This window comes from Dermacentor silvarum, chromosome 1 (assembly GCF_013339745.2).
Source record: "Dermacentor silvarum isolate Dsil-2018 chromosome 1, BIME_Dsil_1.4, whole genome shotgun sequence".
In the NCBI taxonomy this organism is placed as follows: domain Eukaryota; kingdom Metazoa; phylum Arthropoda; class Arachnida; order Ixodida; family Ixodidae; genus Dermacentor; species Dermacentor silvarum.
Genome location: NC_051154.1, coordinates 117,372,270 through 117,397,767, shown reverse-complemented (window position 1 = coordinate 117,397,767; position 25,498 = coordinate 117,372,270). Strand labels below are relative to the sequence as shown.

Here is a 25,498-nt window from a genome sequence, read left to right as displayed (position 1 = left end):
CATGGGGTTTATTGTCCCAAAGCAACACTGGGACTACGAGAGATGCTGTGGTGGAGGGCTTCGGATTAATTTTCACCACCTGTGATTCGTTAGCGTGCACCTTAATCTAAGTATGCCAGCGTTTTTGCATTCCGCCCCAATCAAAATAGGGCCGCCGCGGCCGGTAATCGAACTCGCGACCTCGTGCTCCGCAGTAGAACGCCATAGCCACTGAGCCACCGCGGCAAGTCAGCTCGGGCTGCAGCTTTTAGTTAGGTATATTATTTTTTACTAATATTCGAAATCTACGAGTGATGGCTTCAGGGTTTTAACGCGATAGTGTTAAAAGTCCCGTGTCGCAGAAAATCCGGCGTCGGTGTCGGCGTAAGCATTGGCGTCTGGCGGAAATCATGCCGAACCACATACTCCCGAACCACCCTGACCGGGCGGGCCCTTCGCTTGGCGCAAGGCGTTAGTGAAAAAAAATTGAATTTCTCAAAGCAAAATCCGTCAGAAAAATCGTAAAGTATGAATTAACCACAACCTAGAGACGTGATAGCGTCGGATTGTAATTCGAATATACGAGAAAAAAAAAAGCCTTACAAGCAGCCAGGGATCTTTTTGTGCTATCGCGTTACACTCTTAAAGGCGAAGCTTAAGCGTCCTCTAATTCTGATGGTGTTTCGCTGTACTTTGGTTCTAGGCAACATTGAGGGAAATGTTGAAAACCGAGCCTTTCTAAATTTTTATCGGGCCTCATGTCACAGAAAATACGGTGTCGGCGTCAATGACGTTCAATAACGCTATCGCGTTCCACTCTTAAAGCCGAAGCTTAAGCGTACTCCAAGTTTTTACAGCGAAGCAGTACGCATATGGCTAGGTACTGACCAAACGTGCGTGCGTCGACAAAATTGAATCCACAGTAGCCTATGTATGTAGGTTCCTTAACCTAAGTGTCAAAACCAGTGATGGATGACCATTACTTCAGTCTACCCACCAATCCACCAATTAAAGTGGATGAAGGAGGATTAGGGTGGATTTAGTCTGATTTAGGTGCACTAAGGTGTATTAAGGAGGATTAGGGTTGATTAAGGTGGATTAAGGTTCACTAAGGTGGATTAAGGTTCAATAAGGTGGATTAAGGAGGATTAATGTGGTATAATGAGGACTAGGGTGGATTTAGGAAATTGTGATGAACTTAGGGAATTTGCAGGCGCAAGTTGGAATCAGCTAGCGCAAGACGGGGTAATTGGAGATCGCAGGGAGAGGCCTTCGTCTTGCAGTGAACATAAATATAGGCTGATGATGATGAGGGTGGATTAAGGTCGATTAAGGTGGATGAAGGAGGATTGAGGTAGATTAAGGCTGATTAAGGAGGATCAGGGTTTATTAAGGTGGATTAGGGTGCATAAGGGTGGATTGAGGTCGACTAAGGTGGATTAAGGAGGGCTAGGGTGGATTAGGGTCGATTAAGGTGTATTAAGGAGGATTAGGGTTGATTAAGCTTGGTGGATTTAGGGTGTCTTTGACATGATGCTTTAATTGCATATATATATATATATATATATATATATATATATATATATATATATATATATATACAGTAACTGGATTTTCCAATGGGCCAAGCGTATATAGAAAAATCAGAAGCACAACTTCGCGGTTATCTTAGGTTTATTTACCCCACAGTTTCGGTCGGTGGACCGACCTTTTTCAAGGGTGATCCCTTGAAAAAGGTTGGTTGATTCATGGGGTTGATTAACTTTTGCAATTCAACTTTTGCTATGCCATCTTTATTGCTTATTCTACAACATTTTAAGCATTGTCGCCCTCAATGTAGTCCCCTCTACTGGCAAGACACTGTTCCCATCGTTTCTTCCTACTTTTGCAAAGCCTCCTAGAAAGCACTTTCTGGGATGAGGCGCAGGTCTCTTGTCGCATTGTCCGGAATCTCCTCTATAGTTTGGAAATGATGTCCTTTCAACGTGGTTTAAAGTTTAACAGGAAAAAGTCTGCTGGGGCTACATCCAGAGAATACAGTGGATGGGGCACAACGGGAGTGTGATCTCTTGCTAGATAGCTGCGGACAAGGAGCGACGCGTGAGCCGGCGCATTGGCATGATGCAACATCCAAGTCTGGTTTTCCCAAAATTCAGGCCTCTTTCTGCGCACATTATCCCTCAAACGCGCGAGAATATCCTGGTAGACTTCCTTGTAAACCACGTGGTACAAATTCCTGGTGGATAATGTCTTCGTAGTAAAAAAAAACACAACCAACATCACCATTACCTTTGACCGACTCATGCGTACGTTTTTTGGACGAGGAGACACTTTGCCCACCCACTGCGACGACTGCACCTTCGTTTCAATATCATAGCCTTAAACCTACGTCTCATCGCCTGTGATGATGTTAAGGAAGTTTTCATTGCCATTGGCAGTGGCAAGCAGTTCATGGCTGATTGCAACACGGTTCCTGATCGTCAGCCAACAAACCCGGCACGAATATTGGGCTGACAAGGCGCATGTCAAGTTTCTCACTCAAAATTTGATGGCAAGATCCTATGCTGATGCCCACTTCGTCAGTAACTTCTCGAACAGTGACGCGACGATTTCCACGATTCACAGCACAAACTCTCTGGACATGTTGATCAACTGTTGATGTGGAAGGTTGTCCAGGCTCGGGATCGTCATCGACCGACATTCTGCCGTGTTCAACACGCTTAAACTACTCATGGAACTGCGTGCGACTCATACAGTCCTCCTCGTATGCTTAGCTAAGCAACTGAAATATCTCTACGAAAGTTTTGCCAAGCTTGTAGCAAAATTTTCCACAGACACGTTGTTCTTCAAGCTCTTTCATTGTCACTTTGCCACGAATCCGACGAACAGCTTCTGTACGTGCTCACTTCAGCGGCGTAGCTCGCCAACTAACGGTCACTAACGCCAACTAACTAACGCTATTTAAAAAGTTCGGTTTTGTTCTGAACATACCCCGTATATATATATATATATATATATATATATATATATACACGTCATCGCGTAATGAGAAGACGGGGGTTCGTTCCCCACTTGCGGACAGTTGTTTTTTCATCCATTTTGATTTCCATTAATTTATCATTAATTTAATTAGTAAAGTACAAGTAATTTCCCCTATGTTGTCCTTGGTGTTAATGTTTGTTGGCTTCTTATGATATGATTAATAAAAATCGGGCCCCTCGGTTCCCTTTCTTCTCGTTCAATACATAACGAGGGTCTCGAATCCGGCAACATTGATGCCTTCAGGTAGCATATGTGGGTTTATTGACCAGTTGCCATCACCCAAGAAGATCACTTGCTCGTGACGCCTGCGGCAGAAAGGATGGTCCACATCCGCCCCTAGGTTTGGAGTGGTGGCGCTGGCTAACACTCCCAGGGTTAGTTATAGTTGTAAAACTAAATACCCAAGAAAGTGGATGGGAAAACGGTTCCGCGGTAGCTCAATGGTGAGAGCATCGCACGCGTAATGCGAAGACGTGGGTTCGTTCCCCACCTGCGGACAGTTGTTTTTTCATCCATTTTGATTTCCATTAAGTTATCATTTCTTTAATTTAATTAGCAAAGTACAAGTAATTTCTCCTATGTTGTCCTTGGTGTTAATGTTTGTTGGCTTCTTATGATATGATTAATAAAAATCGGGCCCCTCGGTTCCCTTTCTTCTCGTTCTCTCTCTCTCTCTATATATATATATATATAATTTCGCCATTTTCCAAGAACATTTAACAGATTTGCTGGTCGGTCTTCTTCACAGAGTGGAAGGGCACTAAGTTTTTTTGTTTCAGACTGATGTAAATTCGATGGTCGAATACCGGCGTTTTTAAACAGCGGAAGTTCAAAGATCGGTGACGAGGCGGCCCACTTTCTGAGCTAGACAACACGCAACAAAATTATCGGAACTCCCTCATGGTGCAGCAGCGCCATGCATACGTACTGATGCTGGATGTGGATTATGCGACGTCGAAGGCGGACCTGTTCTGGAGTGACTGTTATACAACACTGCAGCGTTCAGTGTGCACGATTTCAATCAATCAATTAGTTTATTAATAAAAGTAACATGTTGGGAAGAAATAAAAAATTCAGGGGCAATCTAGAGGTAAATGAGAGAGAAATTTGTTAGCATTACGTCGGCACCTCTTGGAGGTCCCGGATTCATCATTTAAACCGCGTTCACCACATTGCGAGTGTTGTTCAAGAGCTCACTCGACACACTTCCTGCCTCTTCGAGAAGCGAAGTGCAACTGATGGTGGTCCGGAGCAGATATACTGTATATAAACTGAAAGAACTGCAGGCGCACGTAGAAAAGCAAAAACAAACATTTAATTTCGAAGTTTCGGCCGGGGTCCAGCCTTCATCAAGACTGCAGGTAGGACCCCGGACCCGAAACGTCGAAATTAAATATTTGCTTTACTTTTCTACGTGCGCGGCACCTTGAATTTATTAAACGCCGGATCCGAAGAACTACTTCTTTCACACACACACACACACACACACACACACACACACACACACACACACACACACACACACACACACACACACACACACACACACACACACACACACACACACACCACACACACACACACACACACACACACACACACACACACACACACACACACACACACACACACACACACACACACACACACACACACACACACACACACACACACACACACACACACCACACACACACACACACACACACACACACACACACACACACACACACACACACACACACACACACACACACACACACACACACACACACACACACACACACACACACACACACACACACACACACACACACACACACACACACACACACACACACACACACACACACACACACACACACACACACACACACACACACACACACACACACACACACACACACACACACACACACACACACACACACACACACACACACACACACACACACACACACACACACACACACACACACACACACACACACACACACACACACACACACACACACACACACACACACACACACACACACACACACACACACACACACACACACACACACACACACACACACACACACACACACACACACACACACACACACACACACACACACACACACACACACACACACACACACACACACACACACACACACACACACACACACACACACACACACACACACACACACACACACACACACACACACACACACACACACACACACACACACACACACACACACACACACACACACACACACACACACACACACACACACACACACACACACACACACACACACACACACACACACACACACACACACACACACACACACACACACACACACACACACACACACACACACACACACACACACACACACACACACACACACACACACACACACACACACACACACACACACACACACACACACACACACACACACACACACACCCACACACACACACACACACACACCACGTGACCGGCTTCCCACATTTCACGTGCACGTTTTTACACTTTGACACTCCTAATATATACGCATTAAAAAAGAAAACAGTTTCAACGACTGCTTTACAAGCCTCACGAAGCCTAGCACTAACAATGTCTGCATAAATGATCATGCAGTAAACGCAACGCATTTGGCAGTGGTAAAACTTACAAATAATTAACTGCGTCGAGCGTTACATATTACTTCTGTGCTTAAAAGCTGCTTCAAATTATCATTTTTCTGATATAATACTGCTCCAAATTGTTTTCTGCTATATAAAAGGTCTAGTCACTCAAGATAAACTTCACTCTCCATACATGCTGCTCACCTCATGTAAGCAGTTGGTTTGCAACAAATTCTGTATGTCCAAGGCACTTTGCACCACTGTGCTTACCATTCTCCGGGATGTTGAGCGCCGGTGCAGACGGTCGAATGTAGACGTTGTCGGATTGTGTCGTCAGGTCCGGTTCCAGGAGCCAAGGTAATCTCGCTGATGTGCTTGGCGGGACGTATGGTGGATGCTGCGGCGTACTGTGGCTGGGCTTTACACTGGGGTGATCCCTTTCCTGGCGTGGTGTTACGTATATTGTACGGGGAGTCCCGCCAGTCGGCGAGGATTGCGGTCTAACATATGGGCGACCGACTTTCCAGGTTGGTGTGCGAAAAGCTGGCCCTTCTGTTCGCCATTTCGGCGTGGTGTATCGTGGGAGCTCAGCTGCGGTGAACCACTGTTCGTTGATATTTGGTTGTAAGGGTCTTCTGTATGGAGGGACATCTCCAGGCAGATTCTGTGACACTGAAATTGTTCCCACTGGGTTATATAAGGGCTGAGCTGTTGGGTACAGCTTTAATGGTTTTGGAGCAGTGCTTTGTGGCGCCGGTAGCCTTGGCGGCGTGTAAGACTGGTCCGCTGACCTAGGGCCAGGGATCCCTGGTTTCTCTTTGGGCCATGGGTCCACGGCACTAATTCTCCTGTCAGGAAATGTTGGCGGCTTTGGCTTTATATAAGGACGGTTGTATTGTTGGCTTGGCCTGAAAGTACTTGGCGCTGTAGGTTGTATTCTAGGTGCATTACTGTACGATGGCATGTTTCCAGGCGTTACTAGCTCTCTCAACATGGGTTCTCTTGGGGGGAGATAGGGAGGGTTCCGGAAAGGAACTGGTTGAAGCCTTGGTATTGTTGGCGCCGTTGTAAAACTGGGCAAGATAAACGAAACCGATGTTCCCGTTTGTGGTGGCAGGTTGGTCCAGGACACAGAAGTTGGCAAGGACGTGAGTGGTCGCGGCACCTTCGTGCGCATTTCTGGTCTCCAATAAGGAGGACGATAGTCACCTGTAGTCGCAGCTGGTTTCGGCAAAGGTGTGGCATTGTCATCTTGTATGCTGTGAGTTGCTGGCGCTGCATCATTGAGTGGAGGCAGTTCTGGCGTGACATAGAGAGGGAGATCAGCGCCTTCTTTACGCGTTGGAGAAGATATAAAATGTACAGGTGCCCGAGTTGTCATTGGCTGGGCCGAGTCTAGTTGTAACGGTGGGAGCTGCGGTCTAGTGTACGGAGGGTATGTTTCCAACTCGGGTGAACGATGCGGTGTCAATGCGCGCATGGTCGTTGGCGTATTTGTTCGATATGGTGGAGGAAAAAGCGTAGCTAAGTTTTTCGAATCACCACCATTGGGTTCGGTAGCTGGCAAAGTTGTGCCACTCACGCCTGTGGCGCTGCTTATTACCTTTATTGTAGGCTTCACTCGATCGTTTGGAGATGTCGTGATGTCTAAAATTGTAAATTTTGCCGCCGACGGCGTAAAGTATTTTGGCCGTGATTCTATATTCGGAAGAGTAACGGGCACGCTTGTTTGTGACACTGGACTCGTGAGCATCACTGAACTAGTGAGCATCAAATCATTCTGCGTTGTTGAAAACCGAGCTTCTGCTGTTGTAATTGAATATGGCGGTGGTATAGACGTTGCGTCAACCATTTTGACAGTTGGAGTGTTTCGGCTTTCAGCTGTAGTGACACCTGCCATGGTACCAGAAACCGTTAGGGGTTCTGTAAATGCATAAATTGTAGGTGGAATTGTGGTTCCCGCGGTGCCTGTGTTTTCAGTTGTGGTATGCATTATTGGGCTGGTAACTGCAGGAGTTGAAGAGGTATCGATACCGGTAAATAAAGTTGGAGCACTCGTGACAGCTGTAGCCATAAGCACTGTAACCGTTGTGGGAAAGTCGGATGATGTGGGTGTCTGAGTAGAGGGGGTAGACAGTGTGGGATTGATTGTGCTGGCCTTGACGCTAGGCGTTCCGCTCGAGAGTGTACTTATAGTATGTGGAATTGTTGGTGTGGCTTCGGTGCTCGTCAGCAGTTTAGATGTTACTGTAGCGGGCATTCTGCTGGTGTGCTCAGTAGATGGAGCACTGGTTGTCGTAGTAAAAGCAGTCAAAGGGACTGTGGTCTCTTTCACTGTAAATTCAGAAGTAATCGGGAAAGCGGTGCTAGATATTTCAGTAGCCTCCTCTGTAGTTACGATTGAAGCGGTAAAAAGCATGGGCGTTACAGTAGCTGTGGTGCCTGCAGGAGTGATTGGGCTTATTGTGGTGCTCGGCATCTGGCTCGTTGTTTCAGCTGGTAGTGTGATACGGACGACTTCGGATGTTGATGTGTCTTCAGTGGTTTCCAGCGCCTTAGATGATCTAGCGGATGTGCTACTCGCATTTTCTGTTTCTGTTGATTCGGTCGTTGTAGTTACAGAAGTCGAAGGCCTTGTAGTCTCTTTATTTGAAAGTTCAGCTGTTGTCAAGACAGTTAGGCCAGGGCTTTCATTTATCTCTGTAGTTGCAATGGTAGAAGTGGAAAATATCGGAGCCTCGGTCGTGTTTGACGTTAAGGACGTGATCGTGCTCTCTCTGGTGCTTGGCGTATTGCGCGCTGTTTCTCTTGTCATTGTGCTCAGGGTAGTTGCGGTTGTTGATGCCTCTTCGGTTGTCGTCAGCACTGTAGGTGCTGTTGTGGCAGGTGTACTGTCTGTGGTGCTCGGCGTCTCCCTCGCTATTGCTGTTGTCATTGTGCTGAGAGTAGTTGCGGTTGTTGACATATCTTCCGTTGTCGTCAGCACTGTAGATGTTGTTGTGGCAGGTGTGCTGTCTGTGGTGCTCGGCGTCTCGCTCACTGTTTCTGTTGTCATTGTGCTGAGAGTAGTTGCGGTTGTTGATACATCTTCCGTTGTCGTCAGCACTGTAGATGTTGTTGTGGCAGGTGTGCTGTCTGTGGTGCTCGGCGTCTCGCTCACTGTTTCTGTTGTCATTGTGCTGAGAGTAGTTGCGGTTGTTGATACATCTTCCGTTGTCGTCAGCACTGTAGATGTTGTTGTGGCAGGTGTGCTGCCTGTGGTGCTCGGCGTCTCGCTCACTGTTTCTGTTGTCATTGTGCTGAGAGTAGTTGCGGTTGTTGATACATCTTCCGTTGTCGTCAGCACTGTAGATGTTGTTGTGGCAGGTGTGCTGTCTGTGGTGCTCGGCGTCTCGCTCACTGTTTCTGTTGTCATTGTGCTGAGAGTAGTTGCGGTTGTTGATACATCTTCCGTTGTCGTCAGCACTGTAGATGTTGTTGTGGCAAGGTGTGCTGTCTGTGGTGCTCGGCGTCTCGCTCGCTGTTTCCGTTGTCATTGTGCTGAGAGTAGTTGCGGTTGTTGACACATCTTCCGTTGTCGTCAGCACTGTAGATGTTGTTGTGGCAGGTGTGCTGTGTGTGGTGCTCGGCGTCTCGCTCACTGTTTCTGCTGTCATTGTGCTGAGAGTAGTTGCGGTTGTTGATACATCTTCCGTTGTCGTCAGCACTGGAGTCGAGTAGTTGCCGTTGTTGATGCATCTTCGGTTGTCGTCAGCACTGTAGATGTTGTTGTGGCAAGTGTGCTGTCTGTGGTGCTCGGCGCCTCGCTCGCTGTTTCTGTTGTCATTGCGCTGAGAGTAGTTGCGGTTGTTGATGCAGCTTCGGTTATCGTCAGCACTGTAGATGTTGTTGTGGCAGGTGCGCTGTCTGTTTTGCTCGGCGTCTCGCTCGCTGTTACTGTTGTCACTGGAGTAGTTGCGGTTGTTGATGCATCTTCGGTTGTCGTCAGCATTGTAGATGTTGTTGTGGCAAGTGTGCTGTCTGTAGTACTCGGCGTCTCGCTCGTTGTTTCTGTTGTCATTGTGCTGAGAGTAGTTGCGGTTGTTGATGCATCTTCGACTGTCGTCAGCACTGTAGATGCTGTTGTGGCAGGTGTGCTGTCGGGGGTGGTAGGAGTCTCGCTCGCCATTGCTGTTGTCGTTGTTCTGAGAGTAGTTGCGGCTGTTGCTACATCTTCGGTTGTCCTCAGCACATTAGACGTTGTTGTGGCAAGTGTGCTGTCTGTGGTGCTCGGCGTCTCGCTCACTCTTACTGTTGTCATTGTGCTGAGAGTAGTTGAAGTTGTCGATACATCTTTGGTTGTCGTCAGCCCTGTAGATGTTGTTGTGGCAGGTGTGCTGTCTGTGGTGCTGGGCGTCTCGCTCGCCGTTACTTTTGTCGTTGTGCTGAGAGTAGTTGCGGTTGTTGATGCATCTTCGGTTGTCGTCAGAACTGTAGATGTTTTGGCAGGTGCGCTCTCTGTTTCGCTCGGCGTCTCGCTCGCTTTTGCTGTTGTCATTGTGCTGAGAGTAGTTGCGGTTGTTGATACATCTTCGGTTGTCGTCAGCACATTAGATGTTGTTGTGGCAAGTGTGCTGTCTGTGGTGCTCGGCGTCTCGCTCACTGCTACTGTTGTCATTGTTCTGAGAGTAGTTGCGGTTGTTGATGCACCTTCGGTTGTAGTCAGCACTGTAGATGTTGTTGTGGCAGGTGTGCTGTCTGTGGTGCTGGGCGTCTCGCTCGCCGTTACTTTTGTCGTTGTGCTGAGAGTAGTTGCGGTTGTTGATGCATCTTCGGTTGTCGTCAGCACTGTAGATGTTGTGGCAGGTGCGCTCTCTGTTTCGCTCGGCGTCTCGCTCGCTGTTTCTGTTGTCATTGTGCTGAGAGTAGTTGCGGTTGTTGACACATCTTCCGTTGTCGTCAGCACTGTAGATGTTGTTGTGGCAGGTGTGCTATCTGTGGTGCTCGGCGTCTCGCTCACTGTTTCTGTTGTCATTGTGCTGAGAGTAGTTGCGGTTGTTGATACATCTTCCGTTGTCGTCAGCACTGTAGATGTTGTTGTGGCAGGTGTGCTGTCTGTGGTGCTCAGCGTCTCGCTCGCTGTTGCTGTTGTCATTGTGCTGAGAGTAGTTGAGGTTATTGATGCATCTTCGGTTGTCGTCAGCATTGTAGATGTTGTGGCAAGTGTGCTGTCTGTGGTGCTCGGCGTCTCGATCGCTGTTTCTGTTGTCATTGTGCTGAGAGCAGTTGCGGTTGTTGATGCACCTTCGACTGTCGTCAGCACTATAGATGCTGTTGTGGCAGGTGTGCTGTCGGTGGTGGTAGGAGTCTCACTCTCCGTTGCTGTTGTCGTTGTGCTTAGGGTACTTGCGGTTGTTGATGCATCTTCGGTTGTCGTCAGCACTGTAGATGTTGTATCATGTGTGCTTTTGACATTTTCTGTGGTTGAGATTGTCGTTGTTACAACAGTTGGTTGCTTTGTAGTGATTGGTACGACTTCAGGTGTTGACGTAACCGTGGTACTACAGTTTTGAGTCGTTGTCTCTGCAGTTACGATGGGAAAGGTGACGGATGTGTATTGCTCAGGGGTAGTTGACTCTGTAGGCATGGGCGTGCTGTCTGCAGTGCTGTGCTTCTCGCTCACTGCGGTAGTAAGCTGTGTGGTAAAAGGAATTGTGGATTTTGGTGGGACCTTTGTGGTCATCGTCACAGCGGATGTCGCAGCAGGAGTGTTGCTGGTAACTTCAGCCGTTGTATCATCGCTTATTGGGGTTAAAATAGTTGAGGGCGTTGCAGTATCTTTAGTTGTAGGAGTTTCACTAGATGTCGTAGCTGGAAACGATGATATTTCAATGGTAGTAGCGCTCGGGTACTGTGTTGGTTTCGTTGCGGGTACGTCTGTCATTGGAATGCTAGATGGATATGACGACATTGTGACAGGCCATGTTACTTGTTCGGTTACAGTCGTCGCTGGTGATGTAGGCGGAGATGTCAATATCGTTTGCTGTTCTGTAGAGAAACCTGGGGGTACAAACTCCGAAACGGTTGTTGCAGGCAATGTTGATTCAGTGGGAACGCCTGTCACGCTAGGAGGCGTTGTCATAGGCAAGTCGCCAGCACCTGAAATACAATACGGTGTTAAAGGAGTTTGCGAATTCATCGATTTTTTCAGCTTAGCTCTACATTGTATTGATGGTTACCTGTGTAAGTTATGCCCTTCACAGCAACGAATACTCGCTGAAAGGCCACCATTGTTTCAAAAGCAAGCTGAAGAGAAGGAGAAAACATACAGTAGGCTTCTTAAGAATCGATGTGGCTAGAAACGTTGGCTTGTATTTTCATTTGACGGATGAACACTTCGTTTGTGGCATGTGCGACTTCATTAAAACGAACTATATGTTTCAAATTTTGCGGCCATAGTTGCAAATACTCGTTGATGTCAGATTTAAGCTGCTTGGTACGCAGAGCTAGTACGAAATGCAATTTCAGAACCAAAGTTATGAACGAAAAAGCTACAGGCGGCTTTTGGGAATTTTGGGGACATGTCTGGGTGATTCCAGTATGCTAAGAAACATGGCGACTGAAATTCATGACACTGCACGGATACATAAGTTACACTATACAAATCTTATTAGAAATTTTACGGGAGACATAGGGAACGATTCTTCGTTAAACTGTACTGCACAATAATGCTCACAGACTCTTTGTGTGTTGGTTCACTCGTCTGTGGAGCTGCACATGCGAGTGTTGTTGGAGTGCATTCCTTTTTTTTCTTGTTCGCTCTGTGACAAGGGGCAGTGGCGCCACTTAAATTCATATAGTAATAAAACATGACCAGGCTAGCATGACTTAACTGAATGACCCAAGTTGTCTTAACTTACCCAATAGGTGACCGGTAAAACGAGCAATCGCAAGGAATTGTGGGGCGCGCCGTCTGCTGGCAGCTTCCTGTTCGACTGACGACGCGGCGGCATCGGCGGCCATGCCCGGCGCACGTGTTTTTCTGCGCGGTTTCAACTGCCAGTCGTGCGAAGCTTTCCGTCCGCTTTGTCGACCAGCAATGTTGTACCATTCATGCAGCTGATTTCTAGGTTTCAGTTCACTCTGTGCGCGATGACGACAAGCCAAGAAAGGTAAGGATATGCTTTTATTCATAAACGAACTTTGGTTTACGTTTCGGAACCCTTTTTTGGTTTTGGGAGGTTTAGCTCTACGACATTTGCCGCTGCTTGGACGCGTCGTCACTGACTGCTCTGCCTGCGGGTCAGTCAGACAGATGAAAAAGTTATCTTTATCCGATAATTTATCAAGCGTAATATATCAAGCATTACTATAGAAAATCGAGTGCTGAGGCGATGGCTACAGCGGTCTGGTAAATGCTCCTCTGTGATCATCGCTGCAACCGACATCGTCGGTAATGGCGCAGCGAACGTAATTAAAAAATGAAGTCCTGAAAATTTTTGAAAACTTTGCGCGCTGCCAACGGCATTTCTCGGTCGAAACTCGAGATTCATTTGAAGTGGTACGTATAGTTAGAAGTTTCCGCCTTTTTGTCAATTAGATGGGAGAATGGCCGTATCACCAACATGTTTATGGCTACGCATTACCTCTATCTGCTTTAAAGGAACTAATGTGGGCTAGTTGGTTACGAGTATTATGCATCTCGCTGTTAAATTAAATTAAATTATAGGGTTTTACGTGCCAAAACCACGATTTGATAATGAGGCACGCGTAGTGGGGGGCTACGGAATAATTTCGACCACCTGGGTTGTTTAAAGTGCACCTAAAATTTAAGTGCACGGGTGTTCTCGCATTTCACCCCCATCGAATGCGGCCGCCGTGGCCGGGATTCGAACCTAACACCATAGCCACTAAGCAACCACGGCGGGTTATCTCGCTGTGTCCCGTTTAAACTTGCGCCTTAAAACTATGTTTCATAATACCGCTATATGTGCATGCGAGTACTGAAATAGTTCTGGTTGTTTGAGTCAATGTTAGAAAAAGAAATATCTTAGGGAATCATTCCGTGTCGGCCCTTACACAGCTCATCGCCGCCTGATAAATGGCACTGTATACGTTCATTTTCTTGTTCCCTGATGGTCTCTGCCCTGTTACAGTTTTGAAAGTGGCAGCCATGCCTCTGATGCCTATGCACAGCTGACTCAGCAAGGGATGCTGCAAGGCAGTAGTTACATGCGTTTACCTTTAACGCTTGAATTTTAGCAGCCATCGGCTGAACAGCCGACAGTGGTTTTGCTATAGGTGCCTGCATGCAACCGGGTAATCTTCGTGTGTGACAAAGTAGGACTGCAAGAGCATCAATGAGCTTCAACGGCGAAGCGGTGGCGGCGGCTGCGCTGACTCGAACCGGGAACAGCTAGCAGACGGCCCATCCCAGAATACCTCGCTCTTTTACGGGTCACCTATTTACTTTAACTAAAGTGACCCCCAACTCAATTACTGCAAACAGGAATTATGAGCTCCCGACCCCAGAATACGTTTCACACGTGATCGCCACCAGGAAAACAGATAGCTTGAACAGCGAAAAATTTGGGAAGCTTTTTGTTCCCTTAAAATTGTTTCCGACTCCTTAATACATTTCCTACGTGACAAAATTACGTCTCGCATTGCTTCGCAGGAAAGGTAAAGAGTTATCGAATTCGCCCTATCTTTTTCTTGAACCACTGTTTTGTCTCAGCATGTTTAGGAGCAACTTGGCACGCCGCTTCCGCCAAGGGAAATGTGATTTGTGGAAAGTGAACAGCCTTCTACATCACGGTAACCTTGTCGATGGCGTGCACCGTGTGCTTCACAGTTCTTTTGCACACAGGGACGTCAGTGTTTTTTCCCAATGGGGCATGTTTAAAAAGAAGTTCACACTGATCGTTATTGACGAATTGTCTTGCTCAGCCATCGAGCCAAAATAGCAGCTGAGGGAATTCTTAAAAGAGCTTGTTACGCTACATCACCTGGTATACGAGTGTTCAGGCCTATATGCACAGAGGCCACAAGTTCTGTCAAAGCTAGCTTGCAAGTTTTTGATACAAAGCTTTACAGGGGCGCACTGATTTGATTACGTGAGAAATTATGTTTGGGTGAACAAAAGCTTCCCGAATTTCTCGCTTTTCAAGCTATCTATTTTTCTGGTGAAGGAATATCTGCTGCAGGAGTCATATCTCTGCTTCAAGAAGGAAGCAACTTACCATGTACGGTTGAATAGAAATAAACTTCTTATGACTTGCGGGGTCTGTTTTTGGGCTGCTTCCAAATTTATTGTCTTGATTTATGCGAAGTTTTGTTCTCGACAAGCTGGTCGCACTGTTGGCATTACTAGACGGTGTATGGTGCAGCTGTATACCCAGTTTCTTTTCTGAATGATACAGTTTATTTCAGTGATCCGTTAAGGCATCCCAACCTTATAAATGTGTGTAGTGATGTGATGTTGCTTTTTTATTTTACTATTATCACTCTCCTGATCAAGGAAGTTGTGGTAAGATTTCAACTTTTGTTCATGTAACAGCTACCCAGTTAAACGGGCTTACAAATCACATTTCGTGCATTGAAGGATAAATTAAAGAGTATTCTTAACCGTTCCTCTCTATATATGCTTTAGTTTTTCGAAATAAAAGTGTTCGATGTTTTAGAAAATTCATATTCGATAGGGAATAGGCAAGGTTCCGCTAGTTCGCCTCTCAAAACACCTCCTTTTGCCATAAGAGATGGCGGTTGTTGTGCTAGAACTTTAAACAAGATGTGAGCGCCCGATCTGGTGCTGCCATCCTTGCCGCTTTCTCTTCTTCGCTTGATGCTCGTGGTTCCTCAACATATTCACGCTCAAGACACTATATAGACGCTATAGGTACAACATAAGTGGGCATGCTTAAGTGGCTATGGTGTTGGGCTACTTAGTAGCACGAGGTCGCGGGATCAAATCCCGGCCACGGCGGCCGTATTTTGTTTGGGACGAAATGTGAAAACACCCGTGCACATAGATTTAGGTGGACGTTAAAGAGCCCTAGGTGGTTCAAATTATTCCGGAGTCCCCCACTCCGGCGTGCCTCATAACAGTGGCGCACCCAGGATCTCTGCCAGGAGGAGGGGGGGGGGGGGGGTTAATTTTTGTGGCGGTGCGGGGGGGGGGGGGAGCAAGCACTTTGCATAATATGCAATTTCCTTGCTATGGCCAGTGGAATCCAACAGTAAATAAAATGCCTAATAATTATAATAATATAATGGCACCAAGGATGATGAAGATGTTTATTTCGTCAGCGTTTTACTCAAAGTAATGTAAGAGTGAATGAATAAATACAAGACAGTGATAGAGTGTTTTCGTTATTCAGGAAAATTTGACCTCAAGCCACCTCCTGAATTGTAATGACAATGTGAACAGAGCACTGAAGGTACACGTTGGACTGGTGGGGCTGGACGCGTGAGGGGGGAGGGGAGTTAACTCGGCCGCAGGGGGGGGGGAGGGGTTACAACCCCCCCCCCCCCCCCCTGTCGCTGCGCCACTGCCTCATAATCACATCGTGGTTCTGGCAAGTAAAACCCCATAATTTAATTTTTTAACATAAATGGCTAGAAATTACTGCTTACGGAATTTCGTATGTACTTATTGAACTGTTCCAACATTTAACACATTGCGGTGTTCTCCATACCATACCCGCATCAATTCTCCCTATGCTTTTCCGCCGTGTGGTTTTCTAAAGCCACCTGCACTGAAGACCAAAGATCTGAGCTCAGAGCTCGCTAAGCGGAACGCACCCAGCAAGGACCTGGACTGAGGGACTTTTTATTATCACACGGATTCCCAATAAAGTTTACTCTCACTCTCTCCCTCTCTCTGTGTGTGCGTGTGTGCGTGTGTGTAGGTGTGTGGAAAATTTCACTTATGAACACGTTCACGTGTGCTGTTGGACCACTTTCGTAGCTGTCGGGATAGAGAGAGTATGCGTGTAAGGTCACAAAACGACGTTTAAAGTATGTGTGTGGTCGGGCGCATGTACCCCTGTTTATAATATGTGTCTGATGTGGACGCAATATTAGAGGGTGCTTCGGTCAAGTGCAGTAAGCCTTCAAATCGCATCACACTGCCAGGTTGGGGCAACCCTGTCGTTCTGACCCGGAACGGACTTCCGTTGGAGTGTGGGATGGCGACCGCGGCGGCCGTCCACTCGGCCGGGAACGAGTGCCTCCAGGTGGCCCACGCCTCCCACAGGTGCGGGGTCGGTCCGGCGGGGCGCATCAGTAGCCGCAGGTAGACTCGGTTGTCGCCGAACAGCTTGTAGGCGAAGCGCAGCGCCCGGCCGCCTCCGGACAGCGACGGCAGCACCGTGGGGCTCCACATGCGCGCCACCGAACCGCAGCTGGAGGCGCGGCACTGCTCGGCGCGCACGAACGCTCCAGCGTCGTCTGCGCGGCGTAGAGTGGGAACCGAGAGAGACGCGGTGCACGCGCTTGTCGACGTGCTACTCGGTAGAGTGGACACAGTGTCAGGTGCAGAAGATCTGCTCGAATTTATCGCCAGAGAGAACTGAACGCAATCACGTATGTATCTGTGTAGACGCTTAACCTTCGTCGAATTTGGTATAGGCTGCTTTCAAAGCTATAATGTCTTGCATGGTCTCGCTCGGGAGTTTAGCTGATTAATACACGGACACAGATGCGTCGAATAGACACACATACTCATTAAAAAGATGGGCATCTGGCGATCGATCGATCAATCAATCAATCAATCAATCAATCAATCAATCAATCAATCAATCAATCAATCAAACGTTCTGCTCCAAACTACAGAGGCGTATTTTAGAAGCGGAACGCAAACGCTAGCATGCAGGTTTAGAAGAGCTGCACGACAGTGCAAGGTAGAGTTACTTTGACCCTTTTCCCGGCGCTCCCGTGGGCGCTGCCATGTTTGATCACGTGGTGACGCGTCCATTGCTTGCCTCAGCTGCCGCCGTTGCCTCCGCGTTTACAATGCAAGCGCGCGATGCCGGTGAAGCGCAGCAAACCTCTGTTTCGACGCATATCTTAGACGGTGGCTTTGCGCACGACATGAAGCTTTGACCACAGCTTTAGTGGACATGTAAGTGCTTTAAAAGCTCATTACGACTTGTCCAAACGGCGCGAGCAGCATATACAGTGCTTGTATTAAAAGCGGGGCCAGAAATGTATTCCAAGCTGCCAAAACTTTCCGCTTATGAATTAAACGGGGATCTGTGTGCTCTTCGTTCTTATTTGGCAAACATTTTGAAGCAGTGGCTTGTCATGTTTCTGACTCAGTAAAGTTCCTCGGTGCGGCCATCTGAATGTTTATTTTCAGCCCAATCGCTCGCGGGTATGCTCTGCTGCGATAGATTTGTTCTTGCTGCGCACAAATCTTGGAATGTAAATGTTCTGTACTTTGTGGTAGCTTGTAGCAAAGACGTATTATCGCTAGTCCATCGCTTACTCTGTGGACCGTCACGAAACGTTCAGTTTCCAACATTCATGTCTTGGTGTAGTCGCCGTCACTCACGCTTCAGCACATTGATTCAAGTGTGCGCACATTCACTTTTTATTGATACGTTGGCCATAGGGTGCGTGTAAGTTTGCGTGCGAGTAGGGGTAGATGTGTGTAAATAACGTGCGAGAAACTTACTATGCCAGTAAGTGGCGTTACTTCCTTTTGTAACGAGCGGCACTAACTCTAGCTTAAGTGGTGACGTTGCGGAGTTGAAGTCCTTTCTTTGGAGGTTAGCTATACAGCGCTGGCGGATGAATTATCCTTTTTTATCCTCAAGGAAAGCTGTGCATCGCGAAGGGCCGACAACACAGGCAGTCCTTATGTAGCAGCGGCGACACAGGTTGATTCCGTTCCTTAATATGTGAATCACTATTTTTGCAGCTAACTACCGCACACGTCTTCCCTTTATCGTTGCACATTTTGCAGCATGAATTGGGCACAGTGCATGAGCGAACATCCACTTGCATTTCCGACAGCTGATCGCATAGTAGCAGGGCAGAAGCAGTAGTGGTTTCGTATTCGGGCGCATTCGCTGAGGCAACGTATGGCGTGCCGCCGATAGCGCCATCTCGTTCCTCTAGAGCAAACTGCTCCGCGAAAAGGGTTAATAGGCTACCTGCCTATACAGTCACTCTGGGGAAATGCATTCATATTCGACACACTATTCCAAGAGCGTGAACGGGACGTATTTTTTACATACTTAACGGGCGGAGGGAAGCTTAGCGTTTTGCCGAAATGCACACCAAAAAAAAAAAAAAGGTCTTCAATTCCGTCGACTCTAGGCAGCGGAGCATCTCGAAGAGAGTGTAAAGTTTCGTCGTTTACAATCTTAAATAGTTTTTGTGTCATCAGCATATAGGAGAAATGAATGTCCAACTCCCGTCGAAATGTCATCTCCAAACAATAAGAAGAGGGCCAAGAAGACCCTGAGCAACTGCATGTATAGCCGACAAGATCACCCTCTCTCCTTCTTCACCTGACAGCCCACCTACTTCCATTCTCTCTGATTCCCGCTCAATCGTAGTCCCGAAAATCTCTTCTCTGAGGGGAGCACATGCTCAATCCCCCCCCCCCCTTGCTCTTGCTCTGGTGCGCGAACATTGTTAAAAATGATTTTATTCGGTCACTTTTGTGTCGCGTGGCGCAGTACGCAGCGTGGCGCAAGAGCAGTTCAATAACAGGCGGCTGTAGGCAGAGGTTCGCGGCAAGTACTATTCGAGTTATCTGTCAAAATGTTACCCTTGTCATGATGGTTACATGCTCATCACGCTAAGCCAGCGGATGTTCGCCGCTGGAAAGTCGTATTGAACTTGCAGCACTAGTCATACGTTGAGGTGGCCTTCTCGCCACGTGATGCGAGTCCGCGTACCTAAACTATTACTAACGCCTACTGAATCTAGTCTAAAATATAGCAATGGCACCGAAATAAGTGATTTTGAAGCATTGTAAGAACCGCCATGTTCTCGCAGTAATTTTGAGTATCTTCCATTTTCCTGACTTAACAACGGTGTGTGACAAATGACAACATGGAGTCCATATACGTGCTGATCTCAAGATTCTGATATGAGGAAAGTGAGCACGTGATAACGAGCAGAGCAGAAGACGAGCTTGCAGGCCTTTATAACCGCCCATTCAAAAGCATTCGATTGTTTGTATCTCGATAGATTCCAGAGAAAAGCTGCGCGTGTCCTGCAGACATGAGTTGTATGTACGACATCATAGTGTTTGGAGAAACGATGTACCAATATACAAATACTGCTTCTCGTGCGGTATAGTGTGCAGACCTGATGGGCAAGCTGTATACAAAGTGTGGCAGAAATGCACTACTCTTGGGCAATAAACCCTTTCACTTAAAGACGCCGCACTGCGGTCTTTTTATTCAAAAATACGTCTTGAATGAAAGGACATAAGTGCGGCAAAAAAGAAATTAAAAAAAATAACTTTTTTTCATATAATGTGTGCGCTACAATATTCCCGTTTGCAAAGGCTTAGGAACTGTAATTGCGTGCAGATCCAGAAGCCATCGTATGTAAAAAAAAAAAAAAAATTCCCAAAATGTTTGGCTATTTTGCCTTCAGTAACTTCTATTGTTATCCCACGCTGTTTTTCATTGCAATGTAGATATTTTGTTTTTCACTTTGCGTTTCAGCAGGACTCAAGAGAAATGGAAAAGAATGAGGAAGCAAACAATGTCTTGAGGCTCAACATGAAAGCAAACACAAGAATATCAAGACGCACTGCTTCCGCCAGCATGCGTGTAGGTGCACAGTGCGTTTGTGCAACTGTCAGAGGCGGCTTAAAAATATGGACCTACCTATCTGCTGCCGCCATCCGAGCGTGGTGTTCTCGTCGCTGGTCCAACCGCACGTGTATGGCTCCAGTTGGCAACCATCTCCTGCACGTCGTTTGAGTCGTACAGACACAAAATTTGGTTCACACGTGCTTTTAGATGTCCAAATGCTACAGTCAGCGAAGTGGTTAATTATACATACGAGTACCCATATGGGGAGGTCCCTGGGACAAACCTTCTGTTGAAAAGTTTATGTTGCGAAAACGTTGCTGGGACGTTTTTCGGTTCTGTCGACATCTCCTAGGGACGTCCAAAATGTCCCATCGGAATATTTGTGGGACATTTCTAGGAGATGAGTGGTTTGTTGGGACGAGTGCTGAATGGAAGTTCATTCTTGGGCAATCCTTCAGACTGCGAAGGTCTCACTGTGACACAAGTGCTTCAGAATCCTTAAATATTGCTTGATATGTTTAGTACTTCTCTGTGCATGACATCACCATTCTTCCCTCGACAAGCATATCTTACATCGCCTTAATCGTTGTGACATCGCTGCGTTTATGTCTCATAGTCAGTGGCGTAGCCAGAAATATTTTTCGGGGGGGGGGGGGGGAGCTCAAGTTGCAACGTGGCCTCCTCCTTATAAACGTTGTCGAGGCATCAAATACATGAATAATAACTGCATTGCCATTGCCAATGCCATTGTATATTAGGTGCTGAAAACGAATTATTTAACGCTACGCACAGTCAATACCAGTAAATTATGTGTTTGTTTCATAAAAGAATAGCTTCGTATGTCCCAAAAATTGTGGCAGTAATAGTTGATATCAATGCTTCCACGTTTTTTTTTTTGGTCTATCTAATAAGTAAAGAAAATATCACGCGAACTTTAGAACTATATCAGTTCGAAACCAGCAAAGCAGTGCATGCAGCTGGTATGAAAAACGTAAAGGCCATAAAATGAACAAGTTGACAAATATTTTGATGAATCTTTGTCAGTCAAGAACCTTGTTTACATTTTTGTACATATGCAACGGCCAGGGAAAAACCTCAATGACGCTGTCCTTCGTTGCAATGGATTGCGCAGGAGCAGATGTTACCGGTCGTATATTGTAATTGTACCGAAATTATAGTTGCAACAACGAGTACATATAAAAAGCAGAAGTTCCGCAAAATATACATTAGAAAAGCGAAGATAGAATGGAATATACAAATGCCAAGATAAACGGCAAGAAAGTGTCGCGTGAAACCAAGTTCACTGCTTGTATACACAAAACCTCGCAACAAGATATTTAAATATACGTATAAGTCTGCAATAAATCTACGTATCTAAGGAAACGTCATTGTATATAATGCGTCAAACAAGACAAATAAACATGTTGCGCAGTCACAGATAGTAAACTTCACGCATACGAGTATAAAGACAGACGATCCAGACAAGAAAAAAACTATGATCTCAGAAATTGTGATATGCATTACATGCTACCACATGCTGCGATCGCGACAGCACCATGTGGCTAGAATAAGAGAAAAAGAATGCAGAAATCAATACGAAAATGCGTATTTTAACTGCCTGCACAACGGCAACAATTATTCTGCACCCAAAGTCAAAGAAGACTATTGCTTCCTTTCAAAAAAGAAGTAAATACATGTAGCTAAAAAGGAAAGAAAAGGACAAATGAAAGCCACAGATGATGCGGCAAGTTTATTTACCTAACATCCGAGTGCGTTTTTGGGGAACGCCGCGTGTGCCGGGCTTTCAATGAGCAAGGTTTGTCAAAATTGGTTATTGATGTCCCCGTAATTTTTGTATTCCCAGGATAATTTTGATCATCATGCTAACTGTTACAATAAACGGTGAAAATTTCTGTGGTTTTAAAAGCTAATGAACAGTCATACGTTTTCATAATTACGAGCTTATATAGGAACGTGAAGGAACAGATATTTTTACAGGCATTGATTTTTGCTGCTTCGCTATCTGGATAAACTTCACTCGGCCGGGAGGTTTAGCGAAGCGTTCAGTAACTTCGGACACGTTGATGGCGACGTCTCTGTGGGCGTATACTTAGAAGCGCCAGCATAACCATGCGTTCCTCATTGTAAAGCGCAAGGGTTTTTTTTAGTAATCTCATGTTTGAAAATCTCTCTGCGCTGGCAGTGGCACTGGAAGGGCGACTAGAATATGCAGCAGTTTCTAGTCTAGAGCACTGCACCGGCCGATTTTTTCAGCCCGGACCCGGCCCGGGCCCGTTTTTACGTTGGGCTGCCCGCCCGAGCCCGAACAAAACATTTATGGCGAGACCCGGGCCCGGCCCGGGCCCGGAAATAATCTACATTACCCGCCCGGCCCGGCCCGGCCCGCCACCCCTTTACCTTAGGCCCGAGGCCCGGCCCGAGCCCGGCCCCAGACCGAAAAATACATGTTTTTCAGAGTTCAAACGCCCGAGAATAACTCGCTGCACGTTACATGCACACCACCAGAAAGCCCGAGCCCGGCCCGGGCCCTGGTCAAAAAGCACACGCCGTGCCCGAGCCCGGCCCGGCCCGGCCCACGAACCGGGCCGGGCCCGGGCTTTCGGGTAAGCCCGAGCCCGAGCCCGTGCAGTGCTCTAGTTTGTACACATATACATATAACCTGTAGTCTCCATGAGAGAGGGCATGTATTCCTGTGCTAAAACCTAAAAACACTTCGGTATCGTTTCCTCAGCACCACGCTCGACAAGGTAGACAGCCGTCCTCTTACGGAAGCCACAATTCTTGGTCCCTGGTCCCAGCCGACGTCGGAACGAACTGCTTTAAAAACGCTATTACGCTTTTTAAAAGAAACAGGACTTCGTGAAAAACTATAGAATGTGCGGACTGATACGTTTCTTTTAGTTTTTTTTTTATCTTCTTTTGTTTTCTAATCTTTTCTGCCCTTACCCCATCCCCCTGTGCACAGTAGCCAATCGGACACTTAACCTGGTTAACCTCTCTGCCTTTCACCTCTTATTTTCCTTCCTTCCTTCCTTCCTTCCTTCCTTCCTTCCTTCCTTCCTACCTTCCTTCCTTCCTTCCTTCCTTCTTCCTTCCTTCCTTCCTTCCTTCCTTCCTTCCTTCCTTCCTTCCTTCCTTCCTTCGTTCGTTCGTTCGTTCGTTCGTTCGTTCGTTCGTTCGTTCGTTCGTTCGTTCGTTCGTTCGTTCGTTCGTTCGTTCGTTCGTTCGTTCGTTCGTTCGTTCGTTCGTTCGTTCGTTCGTTCGTTCGTTCGTTCGTTCGTTCGTTCGTTCGTTCGTTCGTTCGTTCGTTCGTTCGTTCGTTCGTTCGTTCTATATCGTTGACATCCCTGTTTACGTACCTTGCACAAACAGTAAGCTGTTCGATTCGGGCAATATCCGTCGTTTCGTCAGCAAGTACGGAGAAGTAGCCTGCAGCGTTCACTTTTGCATCTAGGCTTTCTTTGATAATTTCACCACAAATTTCTATAATTTGGTTTTGTACGTCTGGTTTAAATACCAGGCATTACTGGGGCAACTTTCCAAATGGTCAGTGCACTTTTCGCGTCAAAAGTGTATGAGAACTTTACACCCATCAAGTTTCGGAATTGAAATCCATGCGCTCCGTAGATTACGGTGCCGCTGCGAGATGCCTCGACGCGCCCTCTCGCTATCGAAAATCCCTTGAAAATTTGTGCTCGGCTGGGGCTCCTTACGTTATGTGACTCCAGGTGCATGGGCGTTTCCACGAAATCCAGCCCGAGTTCGCAATTTTCGCGCCGAAATGTCTTTTCGAGTGTCAAAAAGACATTGTAGACAAAATCCACAATGATTCCCGGCGCCGGTGGTTGTTTTGGTCGGCGGTGCATGACAGCACAAAAAAATTTCGGGGGGGGGGGGGGGGCTGAAGCCCCCCCCCCCCCCTGGCTACGCGCCTGCTCACAGTGTGCATGGTTTTCGCATTTACGCATAACCTGTGAACGGTGTAGTGCATAAATATGAAAATTGCATGAGATTGAAAGTGTGGCATTTGCGGTGTATAAACATTGCATGAGATTACACGCTAAGAAGGATGAAAATAAACGCAATTGTGCGCACCGCCGTTAGTTGCACAGGATTAAATACACACCGCTTTACTAAAGCTTCGCTTCACATAGATTCCAGCATGTGCGTTGCACTTGCATAATTTTCTTATTACGAGCATAAGTCATAATTAACGCAATTTCTTTAAACAATTTTAAAGTATAGATTTTCAATAGGAAACGTTGTAGAGCGTATTGAGAAATATCCAATTGAATTCCTTCCATTAATGCATAGATGTTGTGGTTTTATTTTTCGGGCTCCAATGAAAGCGTGCTAAATCTGAAAAAGTACCATACATAAATTAAATAACGGGGTTTTACATCCCAAAACCACGATCTGATTATGAGGCGCGCCGTAGTGGGGGAACTCCGGATTATTTTGGACTACCTGGGGTTCTTTAACGTGCACCTAAATCTAAGTACACGGGTGTTTTCTGCATTTCGCCCTCATCGAAATGCGGCCGCCGTGGCCGAACACCATAACCACTGAGCAACCACGGCGAGTCAAAGTACCATATATGACCAGGCGCTTGTGCACAGCGACATTAGTGCCCTCAAGCATGCTTCGACCGAACCATCATTGATGCACACAGACCGAACGTAATGTGCAGGCCGCAAGAGAAAATGATTGTTACGAGGTGCCGCCACAGTCTACTCGCCCACGCCGGCCGACAAAACTTAAAAATCAGATTTGGCGTCAAGAATTTATACGCGCGGTCTATCGCTGTATTTCATGGTTCCATTTGCTCTATCACTTCGTCAGACAAATGGTCTTTGCAAAACTACATTACACGAGCCGTGGAGCCACAAGGTGGCGGTTAGCCCAGCTTTCTTCAACCTCGCTGTGTTTGGGCTGGTGGAATCCTCACCACAAACAACCAGTCTGTCAATTTACGCAGTTGACATCTTCATCTGGGCTTCAGGAATGACTCGCCCGCAGGTCTGTTCAAGAATACAGAAGGTGGCAACTTTCACGTC

The 25,498-nt window shown here is 46.8% G+C and overlaps 1 protein-coding gene across 1 annotated transcript; it reads right to left on the bottom strand.

Annotated features, from left to right (window-relative positions):
• Window positions 1-9,355: 9,355 nt before the first annotated feature.
• On the bottom strand, window positions 9,356-17,020 carry LOC125939724 (mucin-5AC-like). The gene is made up of 3 exons (XM_049666851.1): window positions 16,796-17,020; window positions 10,345-11,329; window positions 9,356-10,224 (listed from the first exon to the last, which is right to left on the bottom strand). Exons 1-3 carry the CDS (start codon window positions 17,018-17,020, stop codon window positions 9,356-9,358), a joined length of 2,079 nt encoding a protein of 692 aa, XP_049522808.1.
• Window positions 17,021-25,498: the final 8,478 nt, after the last annotated feature.